At 46.8% G+C, this 17,643-nt stretch overlaps 2 protein-coding genes across 3 annotated transcripts in view; both read right to left on the reverse strand.

Moving 5' to 3' along the window:
- Positions 1-17,643, reverse strand: part of DDX24 (DEAD-box helicase 24) — a 326,942-nt gene that overhangs the window by 85,345 nt on the left and 223,954 nt on the right. The window lies entirely within an intron of this gene.
- Positions 2,205-4,358, reverse strand: LOC129634389 (interferon alpha-inducible protein 27-like protein 2). Its single transcript, XM_055556571.1, has 4 exons — positions 4,298-4,358; positions 4,135-4,164; positions 3,197-3,358; positions 2,205-2,416 (listed from the first exon to the last, which is right to left on the reverse strand). The coding sequence occupies exons 1-4, from the start codon at positions 4,302-4,304 to the stop codon at positions 2,214-2,216; spliced, it is 402 nt and encodes a 133-aa protein (XP_055412546.1). The 5' UTR covers positions 4,305-4,358; the 3' UTR covers positions 2,205-2,213.

A 17,643-nucleotide genomic window follows, 5' to 3' on the forward strand; every position in this document is an offset into this window, starting at 1 on the left:
CCGGGCCCTGCACGAGGTGACAGGGAGGAGAGGGAGGGGCGAGGAGGGGGCTTCCCAGGTGGCTCAGTGATAAAGAATCCACCTGCCAATGCAGAAGACGCAGATTCGACCCCTGCGCCGGGCAGATCCCCCGCACAGTCTGGCATGACTGAGCACGCATGCATTGCGGCGCGAGAGGTCGATCTGATCAGGAGTTCAGCTGGGGGGTTGGAGTTCTTGTTCCTATGGCTGCCGTCTGTGACCCAGCAACTTCACATCTGGGTTCCCTGGCCTTCCCGCCTGGCGGCCAGGGCCGAGGGGTTCTCTCTGGCCCCAGCGGGTCTCAGTCTTTGCAGGCGCTGTGGACCTGGACTTGGGGGCGCTGTTTTCTGATTACCCTTCCCCTCCCGCTGCTGCCCCAGTGGTGGGCGGAGCCTTACTATCCCAGTCCAGAAAGTTTAGCACCCCAATTTCAGGGGGAAAGGTTTTTTTTTTTCTCTTTTTCTTTCCCGTCTACAGTGATCTTCACCTGTGCTCTGCGGACTACAGTTTACTCTCCTTGCCCTTGCAGAATAAGGCTTTTGTTCCCTAGGGGGTGGGGCTGCAGCTCCCCTCTGCCAGTCTTGCCTCAATGAGGGAAGTTTTCCTTGGGTTTCCTCCTGTCTCCAGTCTTTCTTGGGAGCACCCAGTGTGTCGTTGGGAGAAGAACCTTCAGGCTGGCCTGAAGCATCCATCCTTGCGACTGTAGCTCCCCAGGGCCCGCTGCACTCACGCAAGCCTCTCCTTGCCCTTGAGTGATCAGTTAAGGCTTTCAGCTGAACTTGCACCCCCCTGCACCGGCCTCAGCTCCCTCCTGCGGCCTGCCCAGGGTGGTCTCCAGGGCTCTCCTCGGAGGAACCTGACCTCCCTGAGAATTCAGGCCTGTCTGGTGGGCCCCTCTTCAGCTCTTTCAGGGGTTCAAGGAAAGTTATGCTGTTGTAAGTTTTCTGGCTTTTCTTATTGTTGGGGGGAGTAACACTCTCTCCAGCTTCCTGTGTCCTAAGCAGCCCCTCCTTCTTCATAGGGTCAGGAGCAGCAGTTTTAGAACTGATTATCTCCTCCTTTAAAGAGACTCCAGAGAATGAGGCCTCTCTGGAAGGGAGAGCTCACTCTGGGTGGGAATGGAGTCTCAGGGGAGACCAAGAACCCTTTTCGCCAGGGGAGGAACTGGTAAATGCTAGTTCCCCTTCAATTTTCCAGACACAAAGCATAGGGACCACTCCTGACCGCATCTCTTCCTCTCGAGGTACCCACTGTAACACTTGGCACATGGCACTGTCCTTGTCCTGGTGGTCTGCTGGTCAGCCTCCCCACAGCATTCTGAGAAAGGCCCTGATCACCTCTGGATGTCCAGTGTCCATTAATGAGGAAGGGCAGAGGGATCTGGGGTCAGTGGCTCTATATGCATCCTGGATACCCCTCATCTCTGCCTACCTAGGAATCTCTGTCAACCCCACCATTGAGTGTGACCTCCTAAATGGCTCAGTGGTAAAGAATCTACCTACCAATTCAGGAGACAACGGAGACGTGGGTTTGATCCCTGGGTGGGGAAGATCCCCTGGAGGAGAAAATAGCAACCCACCCCTGTATTCTTGCTTGGGAAACCCTACGGACAGAGAGGCCTGGTGGGCTTTAGTCCAGGTGGTTGCAAAGAATTGGATACAACTGAGCAACTAAGCACTCAAGCATCATTAAGTGAGTGGTAGACTGAGACCCACTGATGGCCCACGAATGGCCCTGGTTATACAGCCCATGCTCTGTAAGATGGGGACCAACGAGAGCCTCCTACCAAGTGATACTGTGCTTGATCAGCTGCCCACCCCCTTCTGCCCCCCACCAGAAGACAGGTTGGGAGTGTGGTGGTTCAGTCGCTAAGTCATGTCCGACTCTGTAACCCTATGGACTGTAGCCCACCAGGCTCCTCTGTCCATGGGATTTCCCAGGCAAGAACGCAGGAGTGGGTTGCTACATCCTTTTTTCCAGGGGATCTTCCTGACCCCAGGGATTGCACTCATGTCTCCCGCATTGGCAGGTGGATTCTTTACCACTGAGTCACCTGGGAAGGCCATCAGGTTAGGAGAATGGGGAGAAATCGAAACTTCCAGTTCACAATTCACACTCCCCTCCACTGCCCCCCCACCCCCACCCCAGGGCTGCAAGGAGCGAAGACAGAGAGGTACATCTGCAGATGATCTTTATTTCTCATGCTTCTCTGGCCCGAGAGGAGGTTTTGGAGGCTCGACTTGGGGTACGTTTTCTCCTGGCTGCTCCCCTTCAGGTCTGGGTCCACCTGGAGGAGGGGAAGGAGATGCCCTTTTGGCCCCTCCAAGCAAAGCCCCAAAAGCTGATCCAACGGAGCCCAGGAGGATGTTGGATGATGTGGAGAGTCCAGCTGCCCCTGTGGGATAGAAAGAGGGTGAGGTCAGGAAGGGTGCAGTGGCTGGGACCCCCTCAGAAGGCCTGAGGCCCAGAGATCCCACATGGATGCCTTCTCTAGGTCCTGAATCCCCCAGGGCTCTGCTTTGGGCAGAGGGAGCTAGAGGTGGCTGAAAGAGAGAGAGAAGTGGGTGAATTCATGGGAGAGTCAGCCACAGACCCCAAAAGCGACAGGTCCCACTGAGGCTCAGAGAGGGGAAGGGATCTGCCAAGGCCACTCAGGTGTCAGATTTGGGCAGGGCTAGACCCTGCCCACGCTTCCCTGGTGGCTCCATGGTAAAGAAACTGCCAATGCAGGAGACGCTGGTTTGATTCCTGGGTTGGGAAGATCCACTGGAGAAGGAGATGGCAACCCACTCTGGCATTCTTGCCTGAGAAATTCCAAGGACAGAGGAGCCTGGTGGGCTACAGTCCATGGGGTCACAAAGAGCCGGACATGACTTAGCGATTAAACAACAAAAACAAAGACCTAGAGCCCAGCTATCACAAACCCTGGGATCCCTCCCTTCTTCTCTTTCCCAAGACCCCCTCACTCCTCCACTCCACTCCTGCCTGCAAGGCTCACCCAGGACTCAGGGAAAACAGTGAGGGAGAGACGGAGAACCAGGGACATTGAGGACCATGAAACTGGAGGGGAGAGACCGGCCCTCCCGCAGGCTTAGCCTCGGGCAGACTCTTGTGCTGGTCGGACCCTCCCCGCCCCCTCTGTTCCCCCCGCCCTGCATCCGGCCCGGACCCTTACCCACGGACTGGAGAGTGGCCACCAGGCTGCCGGCCGCAACTTTGCCCCCATTGGCCACGGCGGCCGCTGACATCATTTTGGCCGCTAAGGAGGAGGCAGCGATTCCAGCCCCCGTGAAGCCCACAGCGCCCAGCACCGCGGGCACTGCCGCCACAGCCAGGGCTGCAGGGAGAGAGGAGCTTTGGGGGGTCGGGGACATGGGCTCAGGGGAGTGGACCCCCTTTTAGGGATCCTTGACAGTTTCTGGGGACTGTCTGCTGGGAGCAGACGCGAGACAGCCGCTTGGAGAAGGGTCCGAAGGTAAAGAAAAACGTGTGGGAGGGGAGTTGTGGAGCCAGCTAGGGACAGTAGTTTAGGGGAGGCACCTATTTGAGTCTTTAACTTGCTGTGTGACAACCGGGAAGTCACTACCCCTCCCTGGGCTTCAGGTCTGTGTGCGTGTGTATCAGTGTCCTGCTACTGCTAAGTCACTTCAGTTGTGTCCGACTCTGTGCGACCCTGTAGACGGCAGCCCACCAGGCTCCCCCGTCCCTGGGATTCTCCAGGCAAGAACACTGGAGTGGGTTGCCATTTCCTTCTCCAATGCATGAAAGTGAAGAGTGAAAGTGAAGTCGCTCAGTCGTGTATCAGTGTAGGGGTGAACTAAACCAATAAACCACTGCTGTTTTTAGCAGCAAATACCCTTTCAAATGAAATCTTCTCTACATGCTTTTTACATATAAGGACTAGAGGAGCAGCTACGTCGGGGATCGCGGGTTCCTCTTCCTAGGGAGTACCGCTCTCGGTCCCTAAGAGTCACCCCGGCGGCTCCGGGAGTGGAGGGGGCGGGGGGGGGCGGAGGTGGGGGGGGGGGGGCTCTCTGAGGCCTCCCATCCATCCCCGGGCCGGGCCAGGTGAAGGCCTGGTGATGCAGGGATGCAGGGACGCAGGGAAGTCACCTCCTCCGATCGCAGCGGCCGCCGCTCGTTCTTGAGAGAGAGGAGAGAGAGAGTTGGTTGAAGTATTGAGGGAAAGAAGCGAGTCCTCTGGCCCTTGGTGGGTTGGGGTCTGGGAGGGCCGCCCCCTGCCCAGGACGTCCCCTGATGGGAAGGAGAAACTCACTTATCATGGTGACGCCCTCTTCGCAGCAGCTGAGCTCAGGAAATGACTCAGCTCCAGGAGGTGCTGTGATTGTCCAAAGAACCAATGGGGACGCGGCCGGCCCCTCGCAGCATCTCTGCCCCAATTAGACGCAGGAAAGTACTTTCTGCTCGCCTGTTCGCCCGCCCCCACCCGTTTCCCATCCCTACGCCGGGGTCTTACTCGCCCGTTCCCACCTTCACCCCACTGGTCCTTCCCTTCACCAGCCCCTCTCCTCCGGCTCTCTTCTACCCACCGGTGGTTGCCCTCCCCCGCCCCCAGCTCGAATGGGTTTCTCTCTTGTTTGGTGGCTCCACCAAAAGGAAAAGAACCTTAAAACACCCAAAAGACGCTGCAAGTGGACCGGGGTTCCAAGTGCAACATTGTGCCCCCTGATGACAGAAGAGTTGTTCGCGGCAAACAAACAAACAAACAACCAAACAAAAACCATACACACACACACACACACACACACACACACACACACAAAATACAGAACGCAGGGAGAAAATTTAATTCACTTCCAGAGGGAGATACTGGGTGATCTTAGTGCATTTCCTTCCAGTCTGTCTCGCCAAAACCACCCCATCTCCATCACTCTCAGAACGTGTAACTCACTTCCAAGTTCCAATCACACTTGCGTGCTACTTTGCAAATTACTTATTTAATCTACCGTTTATATTTCCCCAAGCTGTTTAATAGGCTTCCTTGGTAGCTCAGCTAGTAAAGAATCCGCCTGCAATGCAGGAGACCCCGATTCGATTCCTGGATGGGGAAGATCCCCTGGAGAAGGGATAGGCTACCCACTCCAGTGTTCATGGGCTTCCCTGGTAGTTCAGAGGGTAAAGAATCCGCCTGCAATGCGGGAGACCCAAGTTCCATCCCTGGGTGCGAAGATCCTCTGGAGGAGGGCATAGCAACCCACTCCAGTGTCCTTGCCTGGAAAATCCCCATGGACAGAGGAGCCTGGGGGGCTACTGCCCGTGGGGTCACAAAAAGACACGACTGAGGGACTAAGCACAAGTTGTTTGATATTCTTCAACCGGATTTTTTTAAAAGTTGTTTTTATTGAGGTATAATTTACACGGAATAAAACTCAATGAGGGGCGGGGGGCAGTGTGTTACATGGGACATGCCAGGATTAAGATCCCTGACCAAGGATGGAGCCTGAGACTCCTGCAGTGGAAGGGTGGAGTCTTAACCACGAGACTGCCGGAGAAACCCCCAGACTCAACTTTTGAGTGTGTATTTTTATGAGTTTGGACAAACCTTTACAGTTGTGCAACCACCAGCTCAGATATAGAACGTTTTCATCACCAATCCCCCTAGTCCCCAGTTCTCTCATGGTTATTTGTAATCAACTTCTCCCTGACCCCAGCCCCTGGCCATTTCTGATGTGTTTTCTGTCCCTACGCATTTGGCTTTTTTTCAGAATTCAATGTGATTTTTCACTTGTCATCAGACATTCTGTCCTGGGGGTAAGCTATAGTTCAAAGCATCGACCCTGCCCCACACCACCTTTAAGGATTTAAATTTTTGCTCTATAGCTTATCCTGGCTTGAAGTGCTTATGTCATGGTGCTCAAGTATTGTCTGATAATATAGTCCTGGAGGAGGAATTGCTGGGTCAGAAACTATACATTTCTTGTGGCACTTGATAGTTTCTTGTTAGGTTATATTCCAAAAGTATTGCTTCAGTTTATACTCCCTCTAAAAGTATAGGAGGGGATCTATTTTTCTCTACTCCTAACCAACAATTAGCTTTGTCATTAAAACAAAAAAAAAACTTTTCTGATGAAAGATGAAAAAAATGACATTTTAATTTAAATTTCTTTTTTACTGCTAATCAGGCTAAATTATTTTTTTTAATTAATTAATTAGTTTGTTTTTGGTTGCTCTGGTCTTCCTTGCTGCCTGAGGGCTTTCTCTAGTTGCAGGGGATAGACTTCTCATTGCAAGGGCCTCTCCCATTGCAGAGCACAGGCTCTAGGGCATTTGGGCTCAGTCACTGTGGCCCATGGGCTTAGTTGCCCTATGGCATATGGGATCTTCCAGGATCAGGGATCAAACCTGTGTCCCCTGCATTGGCAGGAGGATTCTTAACCATTAAACCATCAGGGAAACCCCAGGCTAAACTACTTCTATGTTACTTAGGCTTATGCAATCTTATTTGTGAATAAGGTCTGGTATTCTTGGGTGTTTCTTCCATGGACGTGTTACATTTTTTCCTTACAGATATAGGAATTTATTTATATTTAGCTATCTTAATTCTTTCTTATAGATGTTGCAAAGTTTTGTTTCCATTTCATCATTGTCTTTTTTTTTCAAGGGGGTAGAGGGACTTTTTTTACACAGAAAAGTTTTTAATATTTATGCTAATATGCCAATACTTTAATTTATTATTTTTGTACATCTAAAAAAATAGCTGTTCCTGCTAGCTGTCAGATACATCATCACCTGTATTTTGAAGGAGTGGGGGTGGCGGTTGTTTTGTGGCTTCACTTTTTAATCCATCTGGAATTTAGTTTGTATATATAGGGTGTTTTACATATCTATGTATGTCTTAGCCAATGAGTTCAGATATAAACACCATTTATTAAACTCCAGCATCATTTATTAAATCATCTTCCATTTCCTCTTTGATTTGAAATTCTAACCTTATACTCAAAATACATATACTTGTGTATAAACCAGTGTATCTGTTTTGGAATATTCTATTCTGTCCTAATGAGGATCTCTTCTGGCAACAATGTAACACCATTTTAATGTTTATACACTTAATATTTGATTTCATGTCTGTGACCATTTTCATTTAGGTTTAAAACACTTCTGATTCTTCCTACTGATTAGTTCTTCAGATGAAATTTACAAATATCTTTTTCAATTTCAGAAAATTTTTTTTTGCTATTTTGATGGAAATTGAGCTAATTTTTAAAATAAATATTCAGGGAGAAATATTTTTACAAAAGCAATTTTTTTATCCAGTAAAATGATAAGTCTTTCTACTTATTCTTTTTCCATATTCCTGGGTAAAATTTTGTCGTTGTTTTTGTATGCGTGTGTGCGTGCTAAGTCAATTCAATTGTGTCCGAATCTTTGCGACCCTAAGGACTGTGACCTGAAGGTTCCTCTGTCCATGGGATTCTCCAGGCAAGAATACTGGAGTGGGTTGCTGTGCCCTCCTCCAGGGAATCTTCCCCACCAAGGGATCACACTCGCGTCTCTTACTTCTCCACTCTGGCAGGCAGGTTCTTTACCACTATAAGGACTACATATTTTAAAATAAACTTTATTTTCAAATAAAAAATTGCAAAGATAGTACAGAGAGTTCATATATATCCTGCACCCAGTTTTCCCTATTATTAATGTCTTATATTAGTAGGATACACTTGTTACAATGAATGAACCAATGTTGGCATGTTATTATCAAAATCATACTTTATTCAGATTTTCTTATTTTTAACCTAACATCCTTCTGTTCCAGGATCCAGTCCAGGATATCACATGACATTTAGTCTTCATGTCTACTTAGGTATTTCTTTGCTGTGAAAGTTTCTCGTGCTTTCCTTGCTTTTGTTGACCTTAACGTTGAGCAGTACTGGTCAGGTATTTTGGAGAATGTTCCCTCACTGGGATTTGTCTGAAACTCCCCCCCGTAATTAGATAAAAGTCTCATGGAGGAAGATCACAAAGGTAAATTGCCATTCTCATCACAGTGTGTCAAAAGTACATGCCATCAACTTACAACTGTTGGTGTTGATGGTAGACATTTTCACATATTGTGGTATGGGGAAGTCATTTGGCTTATATGGGATTTGGCTTGAACATTATGATAGCTAGAATGACTTGTCTTATGACCTGTCAAATATCTGTGGTGCATCTGCTTCAAGTACCACAAAAGAACGCAATTCCCAGGTTGTTTAGAATGTCCATTTTGGAGATAAGGATAGATGCTTTCCCCCTTCCCGTGACATCAACACAAGACAAGATTCCTTCACTAGATAGCAAGGTCATGTGTATGTGATTGTGGATGCGGTTTCAGTCACATTCCTGCATCACTGAGAACTTAAATTGTCTGAAGTATACAAACTGAAGGATCCTACCAGCCATTCTCAAAATAGTATCTGCTAGCGCCAGCTGCCACCTTAGAGTCTCAAGGTCTTTCCTGGTAACCATGAAACCATTTTGGACCCCAGGCAATTCTTGCTTAAGAAGGACCCTTCTTACCAACTGTGCTGAGGGCACCCAGAGAACTCACAAAGGGAGGCAAAGTTGGAGCCAGGCATTCAACTTCTGGATTTGCTGTCAGGGGGATGAACCATGCTTTTCTCTCTGATCAAAGCTTGCTGGCCTTTAGCAAAGGACCAACATACTCAGAGATGCAGATCTTGGGCAAGAAAAGAAGCACAAAAAGGGTCCAACTGATGAGTGATGACTTCAGCCCCAGTGAATGTTGTGGTTGGAGGGGTGAAGGTAAGAGAGTCTGGGAGCCCAGCCCATCCACTGGTCAGCTGGGAAGACAGAAGCCCATAGATGGGGACGCCTGCCTGAGGTCACTCTGCTTGTTGTGGACAGTGCCAGGGGGGCCAGGGTAATGGCATCTCAATTTTAGTCTCAAAAATTTCCCTCTGCTTCACCTCTTTGCCTTTTCATAGGCCAGATCTTGTGTGACTTTTTTTTTTGTCTGCATCACAAGGCTTACAGAATCTGAATTCCCAGACCAGGGATTGAACTCATGCCCTTTGCAGTAGAAGTGCAGAGTCCAAACCACTGGACCAGCAGGGAATCCTTTCGTGTGACTTTTCTTAAGCAGGACAAGGGGCTCTGGATTAAAACAGGTGAGAGGACTTCCCTGGTGGCACAGTGGATAAGAATCCACCCACCAAGGCAGGAGACACAAGTTCAATCCTTGGTCTGGGGAGATGCCACATGCCACGGAACAACTAAACCTGCACACCACAGTTACCGAGCCCACACTCTAGAACCCTTGAGCCACAGCTACTGAGCCCATGAGCTGCAAGTACTGAAGCCCATGCACCTAAAGCCTGTGCTCTGCAACTAGAGAAGCCCCCAGAAGAAGCCTCCACACTGTAATGAAGGGCAGCCCACACTTGCTGCACTAGAGAAAGTCCAGGGGGCAGTGAGGATGCAGTGCAACCAAAACAAAAAATAAATGAATGATTTTCAAAAAGAAGCATTAATCCAGCGCTATGTATCTTTGGTAAACATTTAAAAATAGTTTGTAATGATCTCTACTGTCTTGAAATGGAATTCATAGGTAACGCCATCTTGTTGCTAAGTCATTTCAGTCGTGTCCGACTCTGTGTGACCCTATAGACGGCAACCCACCAGGCTCCGCCGTCCCTGGGATTCTCCGGGCAAGAATACTGGAGTGGGTTGCCATTTCCTTCTCCAATGCATGAAAGTGAAAAGTGAAAGGGAAGTCGCTCAGTACAGGCAAGAGTACTGGAGTGGGGTGCCATCGCCTTCTCCAGTAACACCATCTGCTGCTGCTGCTGCTAAGTCGCTTCAGTCGTGTCCGACTCTGTGCGACCCCATAGACAGCAGCCCACCGGGCTTCCCCATCCCTGGGATTCTCCAGGCAAGAACACTGGAGTGGGTTGCCATTTCCTTCTCCAGTGCATGAAAGTGAAAAGTGAAAGTGAAGTCGCTCAGTCGTGTCCGACTCTAGCGACCCCATGGATTGCAGTCTACCAGGCTTCTCCGTCCATGGGATTTTCCAGGCAAAAGTACTGGAGTGGGGTGCCATTGCCTTCTCCGCCCCAGGCATCTAGCTACACACAAAAAACATGCCAACAATTTCCCAAGATGTCCCCTAGGTGGCAGTACCATCCCAGTTAAAAACTAACATTTAAGACAGTTAAAAAACCTGGAATGCTTTTAACTATTTAAAAATGAAATAAAATTAATAAAACCAATGATATTAATATTTTAGGCATTCTTTTAAGAATAATTTGTGCATATTGAACATTTAACTTATGCGTAAGAATGTGGTATATGTGCCATTTGAGTTATGATCCCAATTTTGATGGTATACTTTGGCAAGAGGTTTCATCTTGTGATTATAAAGATGAAAAATATTATATTTAAAACCAATTTTATAAGGAAAACTTAAAGTTCAAAATTGTATAAGATAAACCATATGCTGGGCCATAAAGCAAATCAATAAATTTCCAAAGACTGTGCACAGAGCACATTATCTGACCACAAAAGTGTTAAATTAGGACAGAGGAGCCTGGTAGGCTGCAGTCCATGGGGTCACTAAGAGTCGGGCACGACTGAGCGACTTCCCTTTCACTTTTCACTTTCATGCATTGGAGAAGGAAATGGCAACCCACTACAGTATTCTTGCCCGGAGAATCCCAGGGACAGAGGAGCCTAGTGGGCTGCTGTCTATGGGGTCACACAGAGTCGGACATGACTGAAGCGACTTAGCAGCAGCAGCAACAATAAGATATTTAGAAATTTCTCAAATATATGGAAAAGAACAGCATAATTGTAAGTAATCCAATTGTAAGTAATCCAAAAATAGGACAGATTAGAAAGTCACAAGTGAAATTAGAAAATATTTTTAGTTGATTAGATAAAACACTAAAATTTGTGGGACACAATTAATTAGTACATAGAAATTTTTTTTACAGTTTTAAATATTCATATTAGAAAAAAGATTTAAAATAAATTAGCTAAGTTTCCAAATTAAGAGGCTCAAATTAAACCCAAAGTAAGTAGAAGGAAAGACATATAACAGAAACTAATGAAATAGAAAGCAAACAATAGGGAAAAAATGCACAAACTCAACCTTTTTATAGTAAAACATTAGAAAAAAATATATCCAGAGTTTTCCTTGATCAAGAAAAAAATGAGAGAAAACAAAAACTACCATCATAAAGAATGAAAGGATAGTTCTCACAGTGAAAGGATAAGAAGGAACTATAACCAGCTTTATGTCTGTACACGTGATAATATAAATAAATGGATGCATTCCTTGAGAAATAACAAACTGACCCAAGAAGAGATAGAAAACCTGACAGACTCTGTGTGTGTGTGTGTGTGTGTGTGTGTGTGTGTGCACGTGCACGCGTTAGTCGCTCAGTTGTGTCTGACTCTTTGCAACCCCAAAGACGGTAGCCTGACAGGCTCCTCTGTCCATGGGATTCTCCAGGCAAGAATACTGGAGTGGCTTGCCATTTGCTTCTCCAGAGGATTTTCCTGACCCAAGGATCAAACCCTGGTCTCTTGCATTGCAGGCAGATGCTTTACCATTTGAGCTTCAGGGATAGGGGGAAAGATTCTCTATACTGAATTAATTTAATATGTCATTTAAATTATTCCCAGAAAAAATTCCAAGCCCAGATAGCTTCACTGATGAAGTCTTCAGATATTTAAAGGGAGAAAAGCTACCAAGTTTATACAAACTTTTTCAGAAAATGGAAAAGAGAAATTTTCCATAACTCACTTTGTGACGTCAATATAGCCTTATTATCAAAATTTAACAAAAGCATTGCAGAAAAAGAAAACTATAGAGCAATATCCCTTAAAAACTTGGATGCAAGTAACTTGAACAAAATATTAGCAAATTAAATCTACCAATATATAAAAAAGACAATGTCATGAAGTAGTGAAGTTTATCCTGGCAAATAAGGCTAGCCCAATATTTGAAAATGAGTTAAGTAACTTCCCACATGTACAGAAATAGAGAAAAAAATAATATTCTTATCTAGTAGATGCTTTGATTAAAAATTCTAAACAATTTAGAAATAAAAAGAAACTTCTGCAATCTTACAAATGTTTTCTATGGGAAAAAAAATTCAACAAGAAACATCATTCTTAATCCTGCTATATTGAGTGCATTCCCATTTCTGTTGGGAGGAGGCAGGGTGCCCACTCTCACCACCTCTGTTTGGTATTTCCCTGGACATCCTAACCTGTGGAGTGAAGAAAGTGGGGAGGGGGAGGAGGAAGTAAGGCATGAAGATTGGAAAGGAAAAAGTAAAAACCTTTTTCATGTACAACATGATTGTTTATGTAGTGAGTCCTAAGGAATCCACAAAAAACTGCTAGAAGCAACTTAAAATATTGCAAAAATCAGTTGTATTTATAAATACTACCAACTAAAGTAAAAGTGACACGGCATCAAAGCATCTTCCAAATGACACCTGCAATATCATCAAAACCGTACAGTACTTAGGAATATATTATCAAAACATATGCATGGTGTGTACAGTGAGACTAGAAAACATTGCTGAGAGGAATGAAAGGGAACCTGAAAAATGGAAAGGCAAACCATAGCATGGGTTGGAAGGCTGGATTTTAAGCTATCGATGCACCGCAAATTGACCTACAGATTCAATGTGATCCACTAATGTCTCTCCCAGGTTTTTGCTCAAGAGAAATGAAGATATATGTCACACTTCTGGACTTGTATACAGAGGCCAAAACAACTTTATTCAGAATAGCCCCGTGTGAAAAGAATCCAAGATGTACAGTAACAAGTGAATTATACGAGCACTCCATGTTCATTGAACTTTTAAACATTATTAGATATGCAAAGTGGAAAAAATTAAAGCCCTCTGTTTCCTATCACTAACCTCTGTTGATGCTTTCAGGTTCAGAGCTTTGCCACTTTGCCTGCCTGGTATGTAGTCCTTGGCTTCCCTGGTGGCTCAGCAGTACCAAAAAAAAAAAAAAAAATCTGCCTGACAGTGCTGGAGATGAGAGTTCAATCCCTGGTTCGGGAAGTTCCTTTGGTGAAGGCAATGGCCACCCACTCCAGTATTCTTGCCAGGAGAATTAGTTAGACAGCGGAGCCTGGTGGGCTACAGTCCACGGGGTCACAAAGAATCTTGACATGACTGAGCAACTAAATGACAATATATAGTCCTTAGGGCTGCCTCTAGCTGAGGTCTCCTGCCACAGCTCTTCTGAAAATTCTACTGAGGTTGAGCCAATCCTCCAAGTCATAATAAAGTGACTAAATTTGCCTGAGATGTGTCATGCTTCAGGAGACGTGGCAGCGCTGGGCACCAGGCCAAGAATTCCGAGTCTCTGCCAGCTTTGCAGACTATCTACAGCTAACCCGCTTGGGTCCGCTGCCGTGGAGTTCCAAGGACCAGCCTTGGGGAGAATTAGATTCCCTGCTTTGTGCGCCCTCTTGTGGCAGCACCTTAAACCGAAGCGCGGTTGCAAGTGAGCTGGATACCATACATACAGCATCCAACTTGAGATGGAGATTCATTTCGTGGGCTGGATCAAACTTGTCATGGATCATAAACTGGAAAAGCTGCAAGGCTAGTTCCCTCTCTTGGAGCAAACTTTTGTATTCGGCAAGGAGAGATCTCCCTATGGAAGAGGTTTTCCAGCGCCTTCTTTTTTTGGATGTCTCCCCGATTGTCACTTACAGCATTAAATGTTGTTTCTTTCCCATTCACAGGGTGGGCTCCTGGGATGCATGTTCGTGAACATAACCTCACTTCCCAGACCACATTGATCGGATCAGGGCTGGGCACTTGGCAAATCTGGACCAACCAGGGATCTTACCCTGGAAATTTGCAAAGAAAGTGACACAGAGACACTAACTGAGTAACTAGGTGTATAATAAAGGACATGAGAGTTTTAGGGTAGCTGCTTCCTTGGTTCTTCTTTGCCATCTCCATGAGGACTGAGCAGGACAGAAAGCTAATCCATTGATAAGGAGTAACAGGGCAAATGTACAGAAAGAAGCCAGAGTGAGGAAGGAGAGAGGCCCCTCTGTGTTCGCAACTTTAGACCCCACTGATGTCTGGCTGGGAGAAGGCAATGGCACCCCACTCCAGTACCCTTGCCTGGAAAATCCCATGGACGGAGGAGCCTGGTAGGCTGCAGTCCATGGGGTCGCTAAGAGTCGGACATGACTGAGCGATTTCATTTTCACTTTTCACTTTCATACGTTGGAGAAGGAAATGGCAACCCACTCCAGTGATCTTGCCTGGAGAATCCCAGGGATGGCAGAGCCTGGTGGGCTGCCATCTCTGGGGTTGCATAGAGTTGGACACGACTGAAGTGACTTAGCAGCAGCGGCAGATGTCTGGCTGTATCCAGCTTTCAGGCTCTAAGATGCTCCTAGACCTTTTTATTTATGCTTCCCTAGATCTTAAGCTGTCTGAAGTCCTACCACATCCCTCTAGGTGCTGGCCTCTACTGCTATTCAATCATTCTCTCATTTGTTCAGTCATTTAGCAAATAACAATTGACCATTTGTATGTATCAAGTATTGCTATAGAACTTGGGGGAAAAACATGAACAAAAAGAAAAATGTGCTCTCATCTCTCTCACAGAGAGAATAGCAAGTGCAAAGGTCCTGAGGTAGGAGGTGTTTGAAGAGCAGCAGGGAAGCAAGTATGACGAGAGGAGTGAGTGAGGATGGAGATGAGGTCAGAGCTGTGGAGGGAGCGTGGGTTGGGGGAGGCTGTGTGTCTATGTGTGTGGAGGTACCCCAGTGCCTTGTGGGCATTTGAAAGGACTTTGATTCTGCTCTGAGTTAGACAGGAAACAATCAGAGGGGCTAAAGTATGGAAAACTAGGTAGGGTTTAATCCCTGGTTTGGGAAGATCCCCTGGAGGAGAAAGTGGCAACCCACTCCAGTATTCTTGGCTGGGAAATCCCATGGACAGAGGAGCCTGGCAGGCTACACTCCATGGGGTTGTAAAGAATCGGACATGACTTAGCAACTGAGCACGTGATTCTAGTACACTTTTTAAAGGTTATGTGTAATCAAACATTGGTGTTCATTTCAGAGTCTGGGAAGATCCATTCATGATGATGAAACTGCAAAAGCATCCCTGGGCAGGTGGCGAACACTCCCTGGAGGGTGCAGGTCTGGGTCCTTGGCAGCAATTGGGATGCATTTGTAGGAAGAATGGGGGCTTAGAGAGGCTGGGCTTGACTTCTGGCTTCTTGACATCCTCAGGTCTTTGTCTATTTGATTTATTCTCTCTTTATTTCCATCTCTCTTCTCCCCAAAGACTGGGAACTGAAAGGTGGGCTGGGCCTGGTCTCCTCCTGCTTGGGAGAAGGGACCCATCACCCTGCCCAGATCTCTCTCATTAGACAAAACTGTGGGGCAAGGGGGAGGGGAGGCCTGCAGTGAGTGAGACAGATCAGGGACCCCCCGGTCTTTGCGTTTTAAATAATTGGGAATCTTACTCGAATTCACAGTATAAATCCTTTCTCCTATTTCATGGACACACAGGGTCTTCCCAGTGGTTCTTTCTTTGTCCCACTTTTGATAGGCATCTGTACTGAGAAGCAATGTCTTTTTTAATATAATTTTATTTATTTATTTATTTTTGGCTGTGCCGGTTCTTTGTTGCCGTGAGGGCTTTTCTATGGTTGCAGAGAGAGGGGGACTACTCTTCATTTCGGTGCATGAGGTGTCTCAGTGAGGTGGCTTCTCCCACTGGGGACATGGGCTCTGGGATGCACAAGTTGAAGTTCCCAGCCTCTAGAGCTCGGGCTCAGTAGTTGGGCCACACGGGCTTAGTTGCTCCGAGGCATGTGGAATCTTTCCAGACCAGGGATCGAACCCATGTCTCCTGCATTGGCAGGTGGATTCTCTACTGCTGAGCCACGAAGGAAGCCTGAAACAGTGTTTAAATGTAAGAAAAACTGCAGTCCAAGTGCCATGATAAATGACAACAGAGGCTGGAGTGGACGGGGCTGCCCAGAAAGCTGTCGTCCTATCCAAGGGAGGGTCAGATTTGAGCTGCTGCCCTGTGGGATGGGGGTCCAAGAAGGCCAGATCATTTGAATTTTGAGGACAAGTGAAGTCTCCGGAGAGTCTTCCATTGAGCCAGCATCAGCCTCCAAAACAACAGCCACATCCTGGTCATCCCAGCCTTGGGCAGATCTGGCCTGCAGGTCACCAGACCTGGGCCCCAGGCCTCTGGAGAAGGGCTTTCCTCCCCCAGTGTTAGTTTTACCCCTTGATGCTCAGTTGGGGCCAGGTCTGTGTCCCCCCTGGAATGACCTACCTCCATCTCTTTTGCATGGGTGGGGACTAGCTTATTTTAGAGTTGTCTTGGTCTGTTTCTTGCCATCCTAGAGAATGAGTCAGAGTGCTCATTGGTCTATGGGACAACCTCTCATTGCCCCAAAGTGAAGTTAATGGAGTCTGTATCGAGGTTCAGTTCAGTTCAGTTCAGTCGCTCAGTTGTGTCTGACTCTTTGCAACTCCATGAACTGCAGCATGCCAGGCCTCCCTGTTCATCAGCAACCCTGGAGTTTACCCAAACTCATGTCCATTGAGTCAGTGATGCCATCCAACCATCTCATCCTCTGTCGTCCCCTTCTCCTCCTGCCCTCAATCTTTCCCAGCATCAGGGTCTTTTCAAATCAGTCAGCTCTTCACATCAGGTGTCCAAAATATTGGAGTTTCAGCTTTAGCATCATTCCTTCCAAAGAAATCCCAGGGCCGATCTCCTTTAGAATGGACTGGTTGGATCTCCTTGCAGTCCAAGGGACTCTCAAGAGTCTTCTCCAACACCACAGTTCAAAAGCATCAATTCTTCTGTGCTCAGATTTCTTTATAGTCCAACTCTCACATCCATACATGACCACTGGACAAACCATAGCCTTGACTAGATGGACCTTTGTTGGCAAAGAAATGTCTCTGCTTTTGAATATGCTATCTAGGTTGGTCATAACTTTCCTTCCAAGGAGTAAGCGTCTTTTAATTTCATGGCTGCAGTCACCATCTGCAGTGATTTTGGAGCCCCCCAAAATAAAGTCTGACACTGTTTCCACTGTTTCCCCATCTATTTGCCATGAAGTGATGGGACCAGATGACATGATCTTCTTTTTCTGAATGTTGAGCTTTAAGCCAACTTTTTCACTCTCCTCTTTCACTTTCATCAAGAGGCTCTTTTGTTCTTCTTCACTTTCTGCCATAAGGGTGGTGTCATCTGCATATCTGAGGTTATTGATATTTCTCCAAGAAATCTTGATTCCAGCTTGTACTTCCTCAAGCCCAGCATTTCTCATGATGTACTCTGCATATAAGTTAAATAAGCAGGGTGACAATATACAGCTTGGCATACTCCTTTTCCTATTTGGAACCAGTCTGTTGTTCTATGTCCAGTTCTAACTGTTGCTTCCTGACCTGCATACAGGTTTCTCAAGAGGCAGGTCAGGTGGTCTGGTATTCCCATCTCTTTCAGAATTTTCCACAGTTTATTGTGATCCACACAGTCAAAGGCTTTGGCATAGTCAATAAAGCAGAAACAGATGTTTTTCTGGAACTCTCTTGCTTTTTCCATGATCCAGTGGATGTTG

Source organism: Bubalus kerabau, chromosome 19 (assembly GCF_029407905.1).
Source record: "Bubalus kerabau isolate K-KA32 ecotype Philippines breed swamp buffalo chromosome 19, PCC_UOA_SB_1v2, whole genome shotgun sequence".
In the NCBI taxonomy this organism is placed as follows: domain Eukaryota; kingdom Metazoa; phylum Chordata; class Mammalia; order Artiodactyla; family Bovidae; genus Bubalus; species Bubalus kerabau.